Source organism: Paroedura picta, chromosome 5 (genome assembly GCF_049243985.1).
Source record: "Paroedura picta isolate Pp20150507F chromosome 5, Ppicta_v3.0, whole genome shotgun sequence".
Lineage (NCBI taxonomy): Eukaryota > Metazoa > Chordata > Lepidosauria > Squamata > Gekkonidae > Paroedura > Paroedura picta.
The window spans coordinates 96495581-96510172 of NC_135373.1; the positions used below are offsets into that span (position 1 = coordinate 96495581).

The following is a 14592-nucleotide window of genomic DNA, read 5'->3' on the forward strand; positions in this document are numbered from 1 at the left end:
ATATTAGTGCATGAAGCTCAGTGCTATTTGCTGTGCTACTTGTCTCAGGGCCTTTCTTTACAGCCTGTTGTTTGTGGAGTGCATCCACATTTCCTGGGAAATTTAACTGGGAACATGAGATTCCTACATCAATTGCACACTCTTTTACACTGTACTAAATATGGTGGTATGAGATTGATATCTACTTTGTTCACGATGTAGTTAGCAATAAATAACATCTTGTGCATTCACTACAGAACTGTGTGAACCTTGTTTATTTTAGCTTCTTTTAATTGTTATTTTGAAGGCTGCGAACTCATTAGATGTCCCTCCAAATCCTGCAGAGTACTACTTATGCAATGATTATTCTCCCCCCCTCCCAAATGTATCTCCATGGTGAGAATGCATATTAGCTAGGGTTATTTTTTTACAGGGGGAAATCAGCAAAGCAGCCGTCTCTGTCCAAGGTAAATCTTACCATTCACATTCAGCATAAGATGCCACAGCATTGTCCTGAGAACAGACATGCAAGAGTATTCCACAAAGGGTGGAATGTGGTTGGATTTTGCTTTGACATTGTGCAGGAAATCTCTGTGTCCTCCCAGTTTGTTTTGGAGGAGTCTGGAAGACACAATGCAAGCAGCTGGATGGCTACTGAAACAATTAAAATCACTGAAAAGGGCTCTGCAAGATTATTGAAAATCTGAAATATGTCAGCAGATCGAGGCAGAGCAACTAGGATTTCCCTGAGCAACTCTTACACCATCACCATTTCAAACCCCTTTCCTGCCTGGCATGATTCTCCCACCCCACCCCCACCCCACCCCGGAGACTGAAGCTTCCAACCCGGGTTTTTTGCTCCTCCCTTTTGTCTAGGCAATGTCCAAGCAGTCCCTCTGCGTGATATTTTTGCTCAAGCCAGAAACCATGATGCCTTCCCACCAGTGCTGCAGCAAGAAGAGGCAGAGTGGGAAAAACTCAGATCCTTCAATTTGTCAGAGCTGATTGGCATTTACAGGTGGGATTCTGTCTTCTCTCCACTGTGAAGAATTTTGATTTCCTGACTTGTAGCACGATGGGCAATTACATGGTAGAATCTCCAACTGGCTTTATACCTGTCAGGACTGTTTTGTACGTGTAATGCCATGCGTCAAGGCACAGGAGGACTTTCTTAAGCAATAATTGTAGACTAGAACGCAGCAGAAAAAACATTCGAGACGTTTAATAGAAAGAAGAAATTATAATAGGGAATCTGATAATGCAAATAGAGCCCACTGAAATGTAACAGGACAGACAGATATTCTGAGGAAATCTTGAATAAATTAATTGCTCCTGGAGCAATGTCCTCTAACCAATTTTGTAAGGGCATTTGGGTTCTCAGGGGTTTTGCCTGGGGAGAGACTCCAGAGCATGCACCACATTTTGCCCATTTTATTCATGGAGGGAAATAAGCACAGTTCCCCACGTTATATTCTCTGGCTGAACCTGACAGTCTTGTCTGAGATGAGCATGCTCGGGGGATTCTGCTGACGTTGCAGTTCAGCACTTGTCTTCTGGGGTATCACATGGGCCAAAGACTTGCTGTGTTGATGAGTGGATTAATTTTCTCATTTGTGCACAGTCACCTCAATTTATGTTCTGCATCCCCCAGTGAAGGTGTTGAGTTTCTACAGACAGTAAAGTCTCCAGAAGGCAACTGCAGTGACCTCCTTATCACTACTAAACATGGTCTGACTTTGCTGCGGGGACAGGATCTGAAGCCTCATTGGACTCTGGAGCAGCAGGACATTGACAGGTTACTTTTCTTTCTTCCAGTTTTTTAATGCTAAGATGAGCTGACTCTCCTTCCGCTCTCTGCTTATTGAACACTTCTCACATACTTCAAAAGGAATATTGCATAGTTGGGGGCATGGAGGAGGCTGATAAAGAGCACTCAGACACAGTCTATGGAACAAACAAGGCCACAGTTTTATTATAACCCCAGTCAGGTTCATGGCAAAGCATGGGGGCAGGGAAGCTGCCTTCCAGCAGTCAACTGACCACCAGTGGCCAGTCCGTGGAGCTGAGGTGCTCACTCGGTTTGCAGAGCGTGAATCTTGCTCCAGGACAGCTGGGATCAATCCTGGGGGGTTACAGGAGTTGGGTTCCCACAGGTGTGAGCCTCTAAGTGGTAACCTTCTGCCACCCAGGAATATGAGCCCATCAGGCCACTGCAGCAGGGGCAGGCCACACTCAGCATCCACACAGGCTCTTATGGAAGCCCTATGATGGGCACGTCTGATGTGCAGACTTGAACTGCCTCCAAAACAGCTCAGTCCATGCCCAAACTGCCACCTGTGACAAGGTTTAAAACAAAGCAAAATAAGGTTGCATTAGAAGAAACAGTAGCAACAACCCTAATGTGTAAGCACACCCAAATCAGGAAACTAGGGAGCGTGGGAAGTTCTTCCACCAGGCAATCAAGGAGGGAAAGAGGCCGAGCATGAGAGCACAGCCCCTTAAGTAAGCAGGGACTACCTTGGCCCTCCCCACATGGCATGGGGACAGCCAGGGCGGATGCATGGTGCTCCAGCCAGCCCCACCCTGTCCAGGGCTCTTCTGCAGCCAGCCGCCACCATATACCCCCTTGGCCTCGCCCCCTGTGGCTGCAATTGAGTGGGCAGCAATTATGGTGGGGCCGCGTTTATTCAAGGACATCTTCTATGCCCAGCCATTCAGACAAGACAATTAGCCACAGGTTAGAAACTACAGTTTTTAGTTAAATAATGGTCTGTTGTTGTGACATCTGAATGCAGGCTGCCCATCGCAGCATGGTTAGTTTGTGAATGTTAAAGATGAGTTTTAAATCTCAGTTTGTATTTGACTGCTAAATTGCAGCTTACTGCTTTGCAGTCTTTGTGCATCACACTGAACATGTGCAGAGACACATGTTGTGAGCCTCATCTTCAGAAACTTCTTTAGAAAAGGGCCCTTTCCACCTCTGCAGGTGCAGCTGTGGCTTCAGCTCCAACGAAAGAATTTGCTTCCGTTGCCCCTTTACAATCTTTCTTGGTTATCGCAGGCCTGAAACAGAAGGAGAAGTAGGTTAAGTCCCTTGAACCACACAAGCAAAAGTAAAAGCGGCAACATGAATTCCTGTGGTAGAGATCAGCCCCAAGGTGCTGGAGCAGATCTTAGAGTCACTGCCTCTTTTGAAGATCTGGTTGCTAGTGGAAGAGCCAGAGGGAGATCTTCCTGTTAACTGTGAAATCTTGCCAACACACAAAACTTCCCTCTCTGAAATGAGTCTTAGACCAAGCACTTCATATTCCCCAGTTCACTTTTGGGATGTTCAGTACCTGTATGATTCATCCAGCCATTTTGCCCTGCAATATTGCCTCCTGTCTACTGAACCCCTAAGGTGTCTGCGAAGTTTGCTTTTTGGTACTGAAATGTTCCTTGCATACTATAAGTATGAGGAGAATAATAAATCTGTTAACTGGTACCAAGAGAATAAATGACCTGCAAGATAATGTCTTGTACCATGAATATGAAGAAATCCCTAGTTCATTTTAGTCAATTTCCCTGTGATACCCAATACTGTGAAGGGAGAATGGGCTCCCTGTATTAGAGAACAGCATTCATCCTTGGACACCCACAAGACTACTTAAAATGATCATCAGGACCAACTGAGATCTTCACAGAGCACCCAAATTGCTGCTTAGAATTCAACAGATGGATGGACCCTTAGTACGGACAAAGCATATGCCTCCTTTGGTACTGAGCATTGTGGGCTTCCATGTCAACATCGGCACCAGTGGCTTATAGGCTGTGGAGGCATTGTCCTACTTCTGCTGAAGCTGTGTCACAGCCTAATGTCCATCAAGCCACCTATTTTGGCTACTTTTCATGCTTCACCTGAACTTATGAGGCAACCCATTCAGTTGCCTTCAGAGCACTTCAGCTTGTCTGTGTTCTAATTCTTCTCATGAGGCTGGCCCACCTGCTCCTGTATCTGAACTGGAAAAAGCCTCAGATTCATCACCTGCTGTCTCTGAGTATCAGACAGTGCACATGTGTACTCAGGACAAGTGGTCAGGATGTCTCAAACTTTGGGGATCCAAGTATCCTGACAACCTCCTCTACAATATGATTCTGTCTTCAGGCCAGGGCAGATGCTGTTGTTTTATAAGCAGCCCTATGGTCTGCTTATGCATCAGTGCCAAACTCCAGGTAGGCCACCTTGCTCCTTTGCCCCCATCATTGTGCTGCACCTAGGCCCAAAAGAAGTAAAAATAGATAGCTAACTTGTGACTATTAATCTTTAAGTGATTATTCACATAACCTGCCAGCCTTCCCCATGGGAAACATCTTTAATTTGAGGCGTATATTTTTAGATGGAACTTGATAGCATTGGAATAACCGCTGAAGTTTGTTTAGTTCAAAGCTGCACTTCAGCATTGAGATTCTCATGCCAGGAACCAGCTCTAGAAGTTACAGGATTGTTGGCTCTGCCATGGTGTAAAGCCGATCAGGATAAATACACAGATGATGGATCAAAGAACTACAATTGGAGAGTAGTGATCTGTTTTCTTTGTTGGATCTAAATTCAGAAATCCTAGTTTGTTCAGTAACAGTGGCCATCTTAGCTTTCCAAGTGCAGAGACAGTTGTACAGAGCAGCTATCCGTGGTGTTTTCTCAGGACATGCCCTCATTCGTCTTAGTTGCCCACCACCCAGTTGGACTTGGCAGATTCAGCCTATCCCAGGGCCAAGTTGAAAATGTAAAAAGGTCTGTTGGAATTACATGCATCTATTCACTTCTGATGAAGTATGCATGCCCTCAAAGCCTTATGCCCAGAATTAAACTTTATTGGTCTTAAAGTTGCCACTGGGCTGAAACTTTGTTCTAAAGCTTCTATTCAGTTGCTAATAAAGACAATAGAAATAGATTCACGCATCATCATAACTTTGCAGCTCACAGGTCTGAAGAGGGGATTGGTAGCTGAGGATTGGCATAGCAGCTGAGCAAAGCAAGGGAGCTGAGGGGGTTCTGCTTGGGGTGTAAAAGGAGGCAAACTGCAGATTAACTCCACTTTACAAAGATCCTGGGAAATGTGAGAGCCATCTGTATGACAGGCACATGCAGAATAATGGTCCTCATCAGTCTCATCCTTCTAAATGTTGGTAGAAGCCCACACCAGAGAACTTTGGGGAAAAGTTACACTTTTAAAAATTTGGGCATGCATCTGATAGTTGGAGTTGCCATTTCATATTTGCATTGTAACTTATTTTAAAATTGCAGTGTAAACTCAAAGTATGTAAAAATAATAAATATGTAAAAATACAGAGGAAGAAGAGTTGGTTTCTATTCTCTTTTTTACTACCTGAAGGAGTCTCCGAGCAGCTTACAGTTGCTTTCTTTTCCTTTCCCCACAAGAGACACCCTGTGAGGTAGGTAAGAATGAGGGCTCTGAGAGAACTGCTCTGTAAGAAGTGCTCTAAGAGAAATGCCCAGGGTCATCCAGCTGGCTGCATGTGGAGGAGGTGTGGGCAATCAAAACCAGTTCTCCAGATTAGAGGTCACTGGAGCATGCTGGCTCCTTAGGCTATTATAAACATTGTAGAGACAGCGAACACATCTTGGACCTTCAGTTCACCTTGGTCCTCCATGCACTGTTCTCATTTATGACCAATCTATTGTGGGCTGTTTGGTTGTGGCCAGCAGAACCCATAACGTGGGCATTGCATAAAGAAACTTCTGTTTTATGTTCCATACAATACAGATGCAGGCAAAACAGTTCTAGTACCCGTCACTTGCAAGGGTTCATCCCACAATGACTTACAGTGAAACAGTCCCTTTGAAGACAGTGCTTTTCAGCAGAAGCAATTCACACATCTGCAGGGTGGCAGATATCAGCAGAATGCTCCTTTGGGCATTGGTGGAGTCACTGGTGCATTTTTAAAGGTGTGGGGAATGCTAGGATGATTGAAAATGAGGATTTTGCCCATTCAGTGCTTTTTGTCCTGCCCTTCCTCCAAGGAGCTCAGGGGGATACACGTGACATCCCTGTTTCTCCTTGCTTCTGACTGGTGCTTTCTGAATGTTTGCAGCCAGCCTTCCCCTGGCTACTTCAATGATGACCTAACCCTGGACTTCATGCTTCAGGCACAGAGTGGAGACAGCATAATGAAAAAGGTTGGTTGACCAGTTCTGTTTGCACATGTGTCACCCATGGGTTCCTCTATCAGAAAGCAAGAGCTTTGTCTGCTGAAAGTTGTAAACATGTTTCTGAGCAATGGCCAGAGATATCTTATACAATACACAGAGTGCTCAACACATATTTTGGAATGCTCCATTTTGTGGGGAAAGCTCCCTGTATGGAATAAGCTGGTACATCAGAGATGGAGAGAGGCTCAATGGAGTCCTCTGTCTGAAGAAAGGCATTTGGAGTTCTGCCATCTTATTCTGTGCAGTGCAATGAATGGCTCTAAGTGTGAAGAAGAACTCCTACCCTGGTGCTCCTGGGACGATTGCAAGCAAGGCAAGGGTGGGATATCCATCCCCTCTTATAAAGCCAACATTTATTAAGCAGAGGCAACTGAATACAGAGTTTGCTTTAGACCTTTATCTGTTTACCGGCTTGTCCCGTCTGTTTCTTACTTGTATGGTTACTCCAAGTTCTCTGTTTTCAGGTACTGGTGGTGGATGGTAAATCAGGCAATCCAGTCTGGAGCTACGAACTGCTGTGTCACATGAAAAAAACAGATGTGTTGTCAGTGATGACTCTGGATAGAAAATCCATATTTCTCTTCTGGGCTAATGAGAAGCAGCCTCTCCTAAAGAGCTTGGTATGTAAGAGGCCAGTTCCTATGTCAAAAGGAGGCTTTGTTCAATTTCTAAATAATGAAAGGAGCCACAGCTCAAACATGTCTGAATTCTATGCCGTTTGCCTTGGAAGCTGGGAAGTGAAAGGCATTTTGCGTATTCTCAAATGCACACGATGTGGAAAACAGATTTCTGGCATGAAGCAAACACCAGCATTGTCTGACTGTTTTTGCTTCTATCTTGCAAAGCTTTTAGTTTGCTTGTTTCGATTATACTTATTGGAAGCATCTCTATGATAGTTATCTGGATTTTATTTATATTCCACTTGATACATTGCATATGCAAATACTTAATAATAATAATAATAATAATAATAATTTTCAAGCCTTCAAATTGTAATCTGTTCAAAACATTGTTGCTTTTGAAGAAGAAACAAAAGTATCTGTTTCATTGAAAGCACTTGACACTTGGATATTTTGTAAACACTACATTTAGACTAATGATGACATCATGTTTTGTTCTGGCACGGGACACAAATGGGAGGGATCCGTTATGAGCCTTTCTTTCATCTCTGCCACACAACACTGTCAGAGCATTATGGCAACACATTATCTTGCCATGCTTTTCATGAGACTGTAAGATAACTGAGAGCCCTCTACAACATAAAGCAGACTCACCCCCGATTTCTGTTTTTCACTTCATTTTCATTATACAAATCCAGTGCATGGTGGGAAAGAATAAAATGAAACTTTGTTCCAGGTCAGAATTGGGGAACCCTGTAGGATGAGATGTGTTTTGTATTAAATCCTAGGAACTGTGTAGTAAACAGATAATTTATGACTTTTTGAAAAAATAGGAACCCAGCCCAAGAGTTCACCATCTTTATCTCCTTCATCCTGCTTTCCCTGCTGTCCTCCTGGATCTTAGCAATACAACAGGCACAGTGACTGCTTCATCTAGTAAGTAGATATGTGTGTTCCTGTGTGTGAAAATAAATGCAAGGAAACCTGACTAGATGTTCAGATTTTTCCCAGTTTGTGTTGTGCAAGCAGTGAGTCTGTTCACTTGCTCTCCGTTTCCTCCCCTAGGTTATTGAGAGGGTTTAAGCCTTCTGGTTAAATAACCACCTTTCCTCTTGAGCATAGTGCCTGGTTGATGACAATTCAGAGCAGTCCAAAGAGGATTGCAGAATTTGTCACCATCTTCTGAAAGCAGCAGAAAATGTGCACCAGAATGTGCTAAAGGCTGGGGTGAAAGTACAATAACTTGCCGACTGAAATCCACAAACAGAAGAATAACCTCTGGGTAACACCTTTTATTAGACCAGCCAAATAAGCACAAAACTCTGGGCAAGCTTTTGAGCTCACTAGAGCTCTTCGTCAGGCGTGATGTTACCAAATGGAAAAAGACAGAAGGTGGCGGGCAGAATCCTCAGGCTATGATCTTTAGGCATCCTCCGTGAGATGCAGAGAGCTTCTTCACTTTGGTGCTGCACTGCGGACTTCCAGCGTGGCCTCCCCGAGAATCCGCACTCCCCTGCGGAGAGGAGAAGCTTCCAGCTCTGTTTTGCTTGCCTGCCATGGGATGCTGCTTCATCTGGAGTGATTCGTCTCACTGTTTGCAACTGCATAGGTTTGGTTCTGTAGATTTTGGGCTTCTGTAGCTATGTCTTTCTCAGCTGCTCGTGTAGTCACAGGACCTTCTATTGCCCGTGTATGTGTCATGCCATTTACAGCACTGCCAGGGTTATTATTATTAAGGCTCAGGTTTCAGAAGCATACACTTCTAATCTTTATATTTTATTATTGCGGTTCTCTGCTTGCCTGTCGCAGCAGTCACCGGAGTCAGAAATGCCTGTGGTGTTCAGCAGCAACATTTGTATTCATTGCAGAGTTTCAGACTGGCTGAACACCAAGTAGATTTTATCTGTAACCAGGGCTTGAGATTCTGTAAACAGTTGAAAAACAGCCACTAGAAGTTAACCTGACTGTCAGATTTTATTGGGATGTGTTGAATTACTGAGCCTTCACCAGTCTCTTCTTTTCTCTTGGCATCTGCCAGTTGGAATCAATGACCTTCAAAAAGATGCATTTTATATTACCGTGACCACAAGCCCTACCTCTGAACACCAGCCAGGGTTTCTGTCTGTCAGCAAACTCCGCCTGAGGTGGGCCCTGATGACGCAAAGCCGAGTGGTGCCCCTGCAGGAGGCCAAGCTCAGAGTCGGCCAAGGGGAACTGAGGCGCTTGCTTTCCAGGATCAAATTCACGGATTTTGCTCATAAGGTAAGATCATTTAAAGACGTGGTCCCCAATCTTTTTATCACCGGGGACTGGTCAACGCTTGACAATTTTACTGAGGCCCGGGGGGGGGGGTAGTCTTTTGCTGAAGGACGTTGCCGCTGCGCCCTGAGCCCCTGCTCCACTTGCTTTCCCGCCGGTGTCCCTGACTTCTCACCACCCACTGGGGGCGCTGCCAGCAGCAGCTGCGCAGTGCCACACCGAGGGGGAGCCCCAGCCATGGCGGCCGCTGGACAGCACCAAAGGTGAGCCGGTGGCAGAGTGGCAGGGCAGCCCCTGAGGCAGCAGCCAGGGAGGAGGATGAGGAGGAGCCACGGCCTGGTACTGACTGATCCACGGACCGGTCCCGCTCCCCGAGGGTTGGGGACCACTGATTTAAAGAGTGGAACTGGCATTGCCACCTATTTGGAGAGAAGACACTGGAATTTTCCAGGCGTGAAGATCAGGTAAATTACAGAAACAAATGCTGAGGGAAAACTCAGAAGCATGGGGAAACTGGTAGAAAGAGGGGTCCTTTGCTTTGACCCTGGAAAGGTGATGGCCCAGGTTTTCTCTGGCTTCTTCATAGATCCTTGGTACTCCACAGATACTTCTGAGTGTTTGATTTTAAAAAAATGTGAGTCCCACAGTGGATTCCTGAGCAATGATTTATTGGGACAAGTAGCTAGTCCATGAGACACAGACTAGATTCTGTTCACAGAGTCGTCAAAGGAAAAATCTTGGGGTTTGGCTATTCATTACAGATCATTTTTATGTGTCTAAAGTCCCTGGAAACACTTTGGTTCTGAAAAGGTGATAGAGTCCAAATAAGCTCTACCAAGTGGGACTGTGGTTTCTGTACCTTCATGCAAACGGCAGATAGGCCCATGTTTTCAGTGCTGACAGTCAGCAAAGTCCGGCATGGGCTGAAGCCTAGACGCAGCTTTCCAGCATGGGGTTCTTGTGTCAATTGTGCTTCAGTTTCCCCCTGGTTCTGCATGCATTTTTGTGCTTTTAGTTTTCTCCTCCCCTGCTCTTAGAAGACCACTTTTACCCCGTGTTTTTCTGGGAGCTGAATTTTAGTTTCTTTCCCTGATGCATAATTTTTTATTTTGGTTTTCATTGTCCCACCCACCTCCAGCATACTTTTTGATGAGTTCTGGGGGACTTTAGGCATAGGTCAGCTTGCATGAGGGACCAGCCACTGCTTCTGGAACAGCCTGGCCTTCCATTTTTGAATTTATATCCCACTTTTTTTCCCAATGGGGACCCAAAGCAGCTTAGAACATAGTTCTTCCCTCCTCCGTATTGTCACAACAACAAACCTGTGAGGTAGGTTATGTCCCCAAGGTCTCCCAGTGCACTTCCATGATAGAATGGGGATTTGAATCCAGGTGTCCCAGGATGCCAATTCAACACCCTTTCTAAGATACCCTGTCAGCGCTTCAACCTTGAGCCAAGTGAAAGTGTCTTCAGGGTTGCCTGTCGGGACAAGTTGCATGCAGTTTCTATGTGGCAAGGATATAGTACAAAGTATTTGGTTGTGCCTCCCTTCTTTCCTGAAGACTGGCAAACACCTACACGTAGCCCTGGTGCACCTGAGTGAATCTCTCTCTCCTCTCCCCTCCCCTGTCTAGTTCTAGGCCTTTGACTCTTCAGGCTTTCTGAGCAATGGGATAAAAACATGGTCCTCCATATCGGCAGGCCAAGTTGATGAGCCAATGCATTCTGTTTGTGAAGAATGGAGACTGAGAAAATCCAGCTGCGAATCACCCATCCAGAGATGATGCTCAGGCAAGGAACAGCACTGGATCCATTCACTGCTACTCCCTGCCTGCATGCCTCCTTCCAGGTAGACTGGACATGCAAGTTTATGCAGAGGCACAAGTGTGTACATTATATAGAAACAGGGGTATATATTTATGAAGTGTTTCAAGAAGCTCCTATTTGTATCTGAGATGTGTGATGATGTCCTTTGTTTTTTTGGCCCACATACACTTGTTTTTACTCAATGGGTTCCTTCAGCTTTTCTACCTCCTTTATATTAGGATCACAGATGTATCTCACTTGGTTCTTCCATCCCTTCCGTCCCTTCATTGATCCTGGCCTCTTGACCAAAGCCGAATTGCATCATGTTGAACAACTCTGTATTCTCCTACATTCATTGGGCAACTGGCCAATTTGGTGCTGTCTCCTGTTCCTAGATCTGCCTCTCTTTTGGCCATGCCAGTTGCAAGTATTTGCTGCAGTTTTCTGTAACCACATGATAACAAAATTGTCAGTGCAATGGAAGGTGCATGGTCTCAGACAATTTGTGCCTGAAAACTTCCAGTGTCTGATGACCTGTGGAGTAGCAGTTCCAGGCGGGGAAGATTTAAGGCTGGACCAGTAGTGCATTTTCCTTGGTGTACCCGGTTACAATATTTATCTTTAGAAGCAAGGGTTGGCTAGAGGATACAGAGCATCGAGCAGGGGCATGGCTTCCAACTTGAGGAAGGAGTTAGGGTCCCCAGTCTCACTGAACGTATGGGACTTTTGGGATTTGGGAAGTGGGAAACACCACAAAATGTCTGCCATGAGGTACAGGGGCCAATCCTAAAACCTTAGGAAGTTACAAGCCAAGCATCCTCCTGCAGTAGAGGCAGCTGTTTCCAAATGAGTGTTCTTTGCAGGCACAAAGCTGATCCCTCCTAGGTTGTTTTGAAGCCCCTCCTGCTCCGGTGAGGTGGAGGAAAGCCAGGCCTTCCTTGTGGCTTTGGGGAAGAAGGAAATTCACCCCCTGCTGGGCACCTGGAGGCCAAGTGTGCCATGTTGTTTTAGGCTATTAGGCCTCATACATACAATATTTTTGACAGAAATCACAGTCTTCTGTCAGCAGCATGTAAATGGCCAAACCCCACGATAATTAGTTGCAGGTATTAGAAATTATAAATGTTGTGTTCCAAGGGACAGTGGAATGCAGGCCAAAGCTACTCAAAGGAATAGCACAATAAAGCCTTTTGCTTTTAATGCTATATCACTTCCCCCCCCCCCCCCTTGTGTTAATTTTCTATATATAACAGTGCAATTCTAAGTCAGTTGAACCCAATGGATTCAGAAGAGCATGACTCAGTTTGGGATTGAACTGTGATTCTTGCTAAAGTAAACCTGCTTGTGCTCTTTCCTTGACAAGAGCCACATTCTGTGTTCAGCCTAACAATGGATCTGCTCATTTCCATGTGGCAACAAGTTTGCGTCTCCACTGTGGGATTTTTGTAAAAACCTGTCACTGCCTGTATTTTGGGGTAACCTCTCTTCTTTCAGCACAGCACCACCATTCAGTGCCATTCCACCCCCCACCCCCCTTCCAGTTTCTATTAGGACTAAAATTGACAAGATCAGAAAGGATCTGCAATCCGGTCTAGTAAATGTCATCCCTCCATGGGAGTAAAAAAATCCTTGCAACCAGGTACAATAAAATGAGCAAATTCTCCTGCTTCCCACTGCTGAGGCAATGCTTTCCTGTCTTCCATTGTTCTCGTACAAGCTTTGATGCTGGATCCGGGCTAATAACCATGGTAACAATAAAAGGAACAGTCATTCCTGTTGCTCTGCAGAAATAATTGTCTCTACACAGCCATTCTTTTGTAAATGTCTCTCCATCATTATCTTTTATCATTAATCCAACAGGAGGGGACTGGGCCCTCCCTGGTTAATTCCTGAGCCTTTGAAGAGTGTGTATCTGTAGGATGTGAGCGGATGTAAATAGGTTTGTAAATACTAGCACAGCCCATCGCAAGAGCTCTGGGTCCATTGCCCAGACCTGTATTTATAAATAAGGGCAAAAGCTAAAGACATGAGAACTGCTTTGGGAATTTCCTCCTCCCTTCTGATGCGGTCCTAGATGGTAAAATGGATAACCTTCTGAGGCAGGGCATCCTCTGCCTTTAACTCCTAGACTTGACTTGTGTTGTTTGGTGATGCTGGGCCCTCCATAATGTGAATTCCTTATACACATCCTGTCTGCACTTTAAATAAAGACCTTGTCTGTATATTGTTTGAACTGTGACCTGTAATGGAACAAATAAATATCATGTATAGCATCTCTCAGGCGTGTGGCTTGTTTGTCCCAGCCGCTTTGAGCAAAGCCAAAGGGGACCTCCAGGTAGGGCCTGACAGTCTCCCAGTATTATAGCTGAACTCTGGATGACAAAGGTTAGCTCCCCTGGAGAAAAAGGCTGCTTGGGAGGGTGGGCTATGTGGCATCTCATGCCTGCAGAGCTCCCTCCCCTCCCCAAACTCCACCTTCCCCAGGCTCCACTCCACCCACCTCAAAATCTCCCAGTATTTCCCAAGCGGGAGCTGGCAGCCCTAGGAAATTGGGAAAGAAGAAACAGTGAATCTGATATTGCCAATCCAGTCAGTTGACTTTAGGATGGAAAGTAGTCCTAAAAGAAAAAAGCATTGTTGTTTTTTAAGAGAAAAAGTAGGAGAGGTGGAAAAACTAAGAACTTTGGGAGGTGCTCGTTTGGGGTGGGGGAGGAGTTTGCAAGGTTTTGTTGCACTTAAGAGCATTATCATTGATGTTTTAAATTTCAGTTGTGAGCCCTCAAAGCTTTTAGTTTTAATTGCTAGTCTGTCAGGTCCTGAGTGCATATCTCTCATTCATCAACTTTTGACTTAACTGAAGCTCCTTCCCTCGGCCCCTGGGAGAAGGGGGAGTTGAGTCACACTTCATTCATTCTCTTTTCTCCTGGTTCTACTTTCTTGTAAGTGTACATACTCTTCCCTCAAGTCTTGTAATGGCTCTTGCCAGGCCTGGGGCATGCCAAGTATCTTCCCTCTGTCCAGAATCCCTGTGGGGACATGGCTAAGCCCTTGAGGGGACATAGTGCCCTTGGGGCAAACTTTTGATTAGGGAGCTTTAAGAGAATGTCTGGTATGTTCAGAGTTAAAGAGAAGAGAGAGAGATGTAAAGGTTTCTTTAATACCACCCAAACACAAACACACACCTTGATTATCTATCTAAAGCACATAAAATTATGAAACTGCAAAAGAAGTCACTGATCATATGCTACACTGTGCATACACATACACACTCAGAAGACTCAGGACTTATTATTTTTAATTCCACCATTCCTCTAAAGAGATCCCGGTGGTTCCCCACCCACCCCACCCCATCCCAGCCACACCCCTCACACCAACTCCATGAGGTAGGTCAGGCAGAGACAGAGTGACTGGCCCAGGGTCACCCAGTGGACTGCTCCCTGCCCAGAGAGTTATTAAACAAGAAATTGGTTTGTCATGATCCAAATATTGGCAGACATTGTACCCTTTATACAGTCAAAGCTTGCCATTCTGAATCTAAGGCAGTCCCACCTATTTGAACACAACATTTAACATCCCCGGTATTCCTTTGAAGAGCAGCTGTACAGCCCCCAACAGCTTCCCCTGTTGGATCAAAGCATTTTTCGGTGCCCACCATAGTCAGTCCCTTTTGCCTCAGGTCTGGCTGGATAAACCTATGTTGTGGTCCATTGTTTCAAG

The 14592-nt window shown here is 45.3% G+C and overlaps 1 protein-coding gene across 1 annotated transcript in view; it reads left to right on the plus strand.

Annotated features, from left to right (window-relative positions):
* FAM234B (family with sequence similarity 234 member B) overlaps window positions 1–13148 on the plus strand; it is a 33036-nt gene extending 19888 nt beyond the window's left edge. The window contains exons 7-13 of the mRNA XM_077339262.1: window positions 856–997; window positions 1631–1774; window positions 6073–6157; window positions 6655–6810; window positions 7644–7746; window positions 8849–9072; window positions 10704–13148. Coding sequence (XP_077195377.1) covers window positions 856–997; window positions 1631–1774; window positions 6073–6157; window positions 6655–6810; window positions 7644–7746; window positions 8849–9072; window positions 10704–10709 — 860 coding nt within the window. The 3' untranslated portion in view covers window positions 10710–13148. The remainder of the gene's footprint in view (window positions 1–855; window positions 998–1630; window positions 1775–6072; window positions 6158–6654; window positions 6811–7643; window positions 7747–8848; window positions 9073–10703) is intronic.
* The last annotated feature ends 1444 nt before the right edge of the window (window positions 13149–14592 follow it).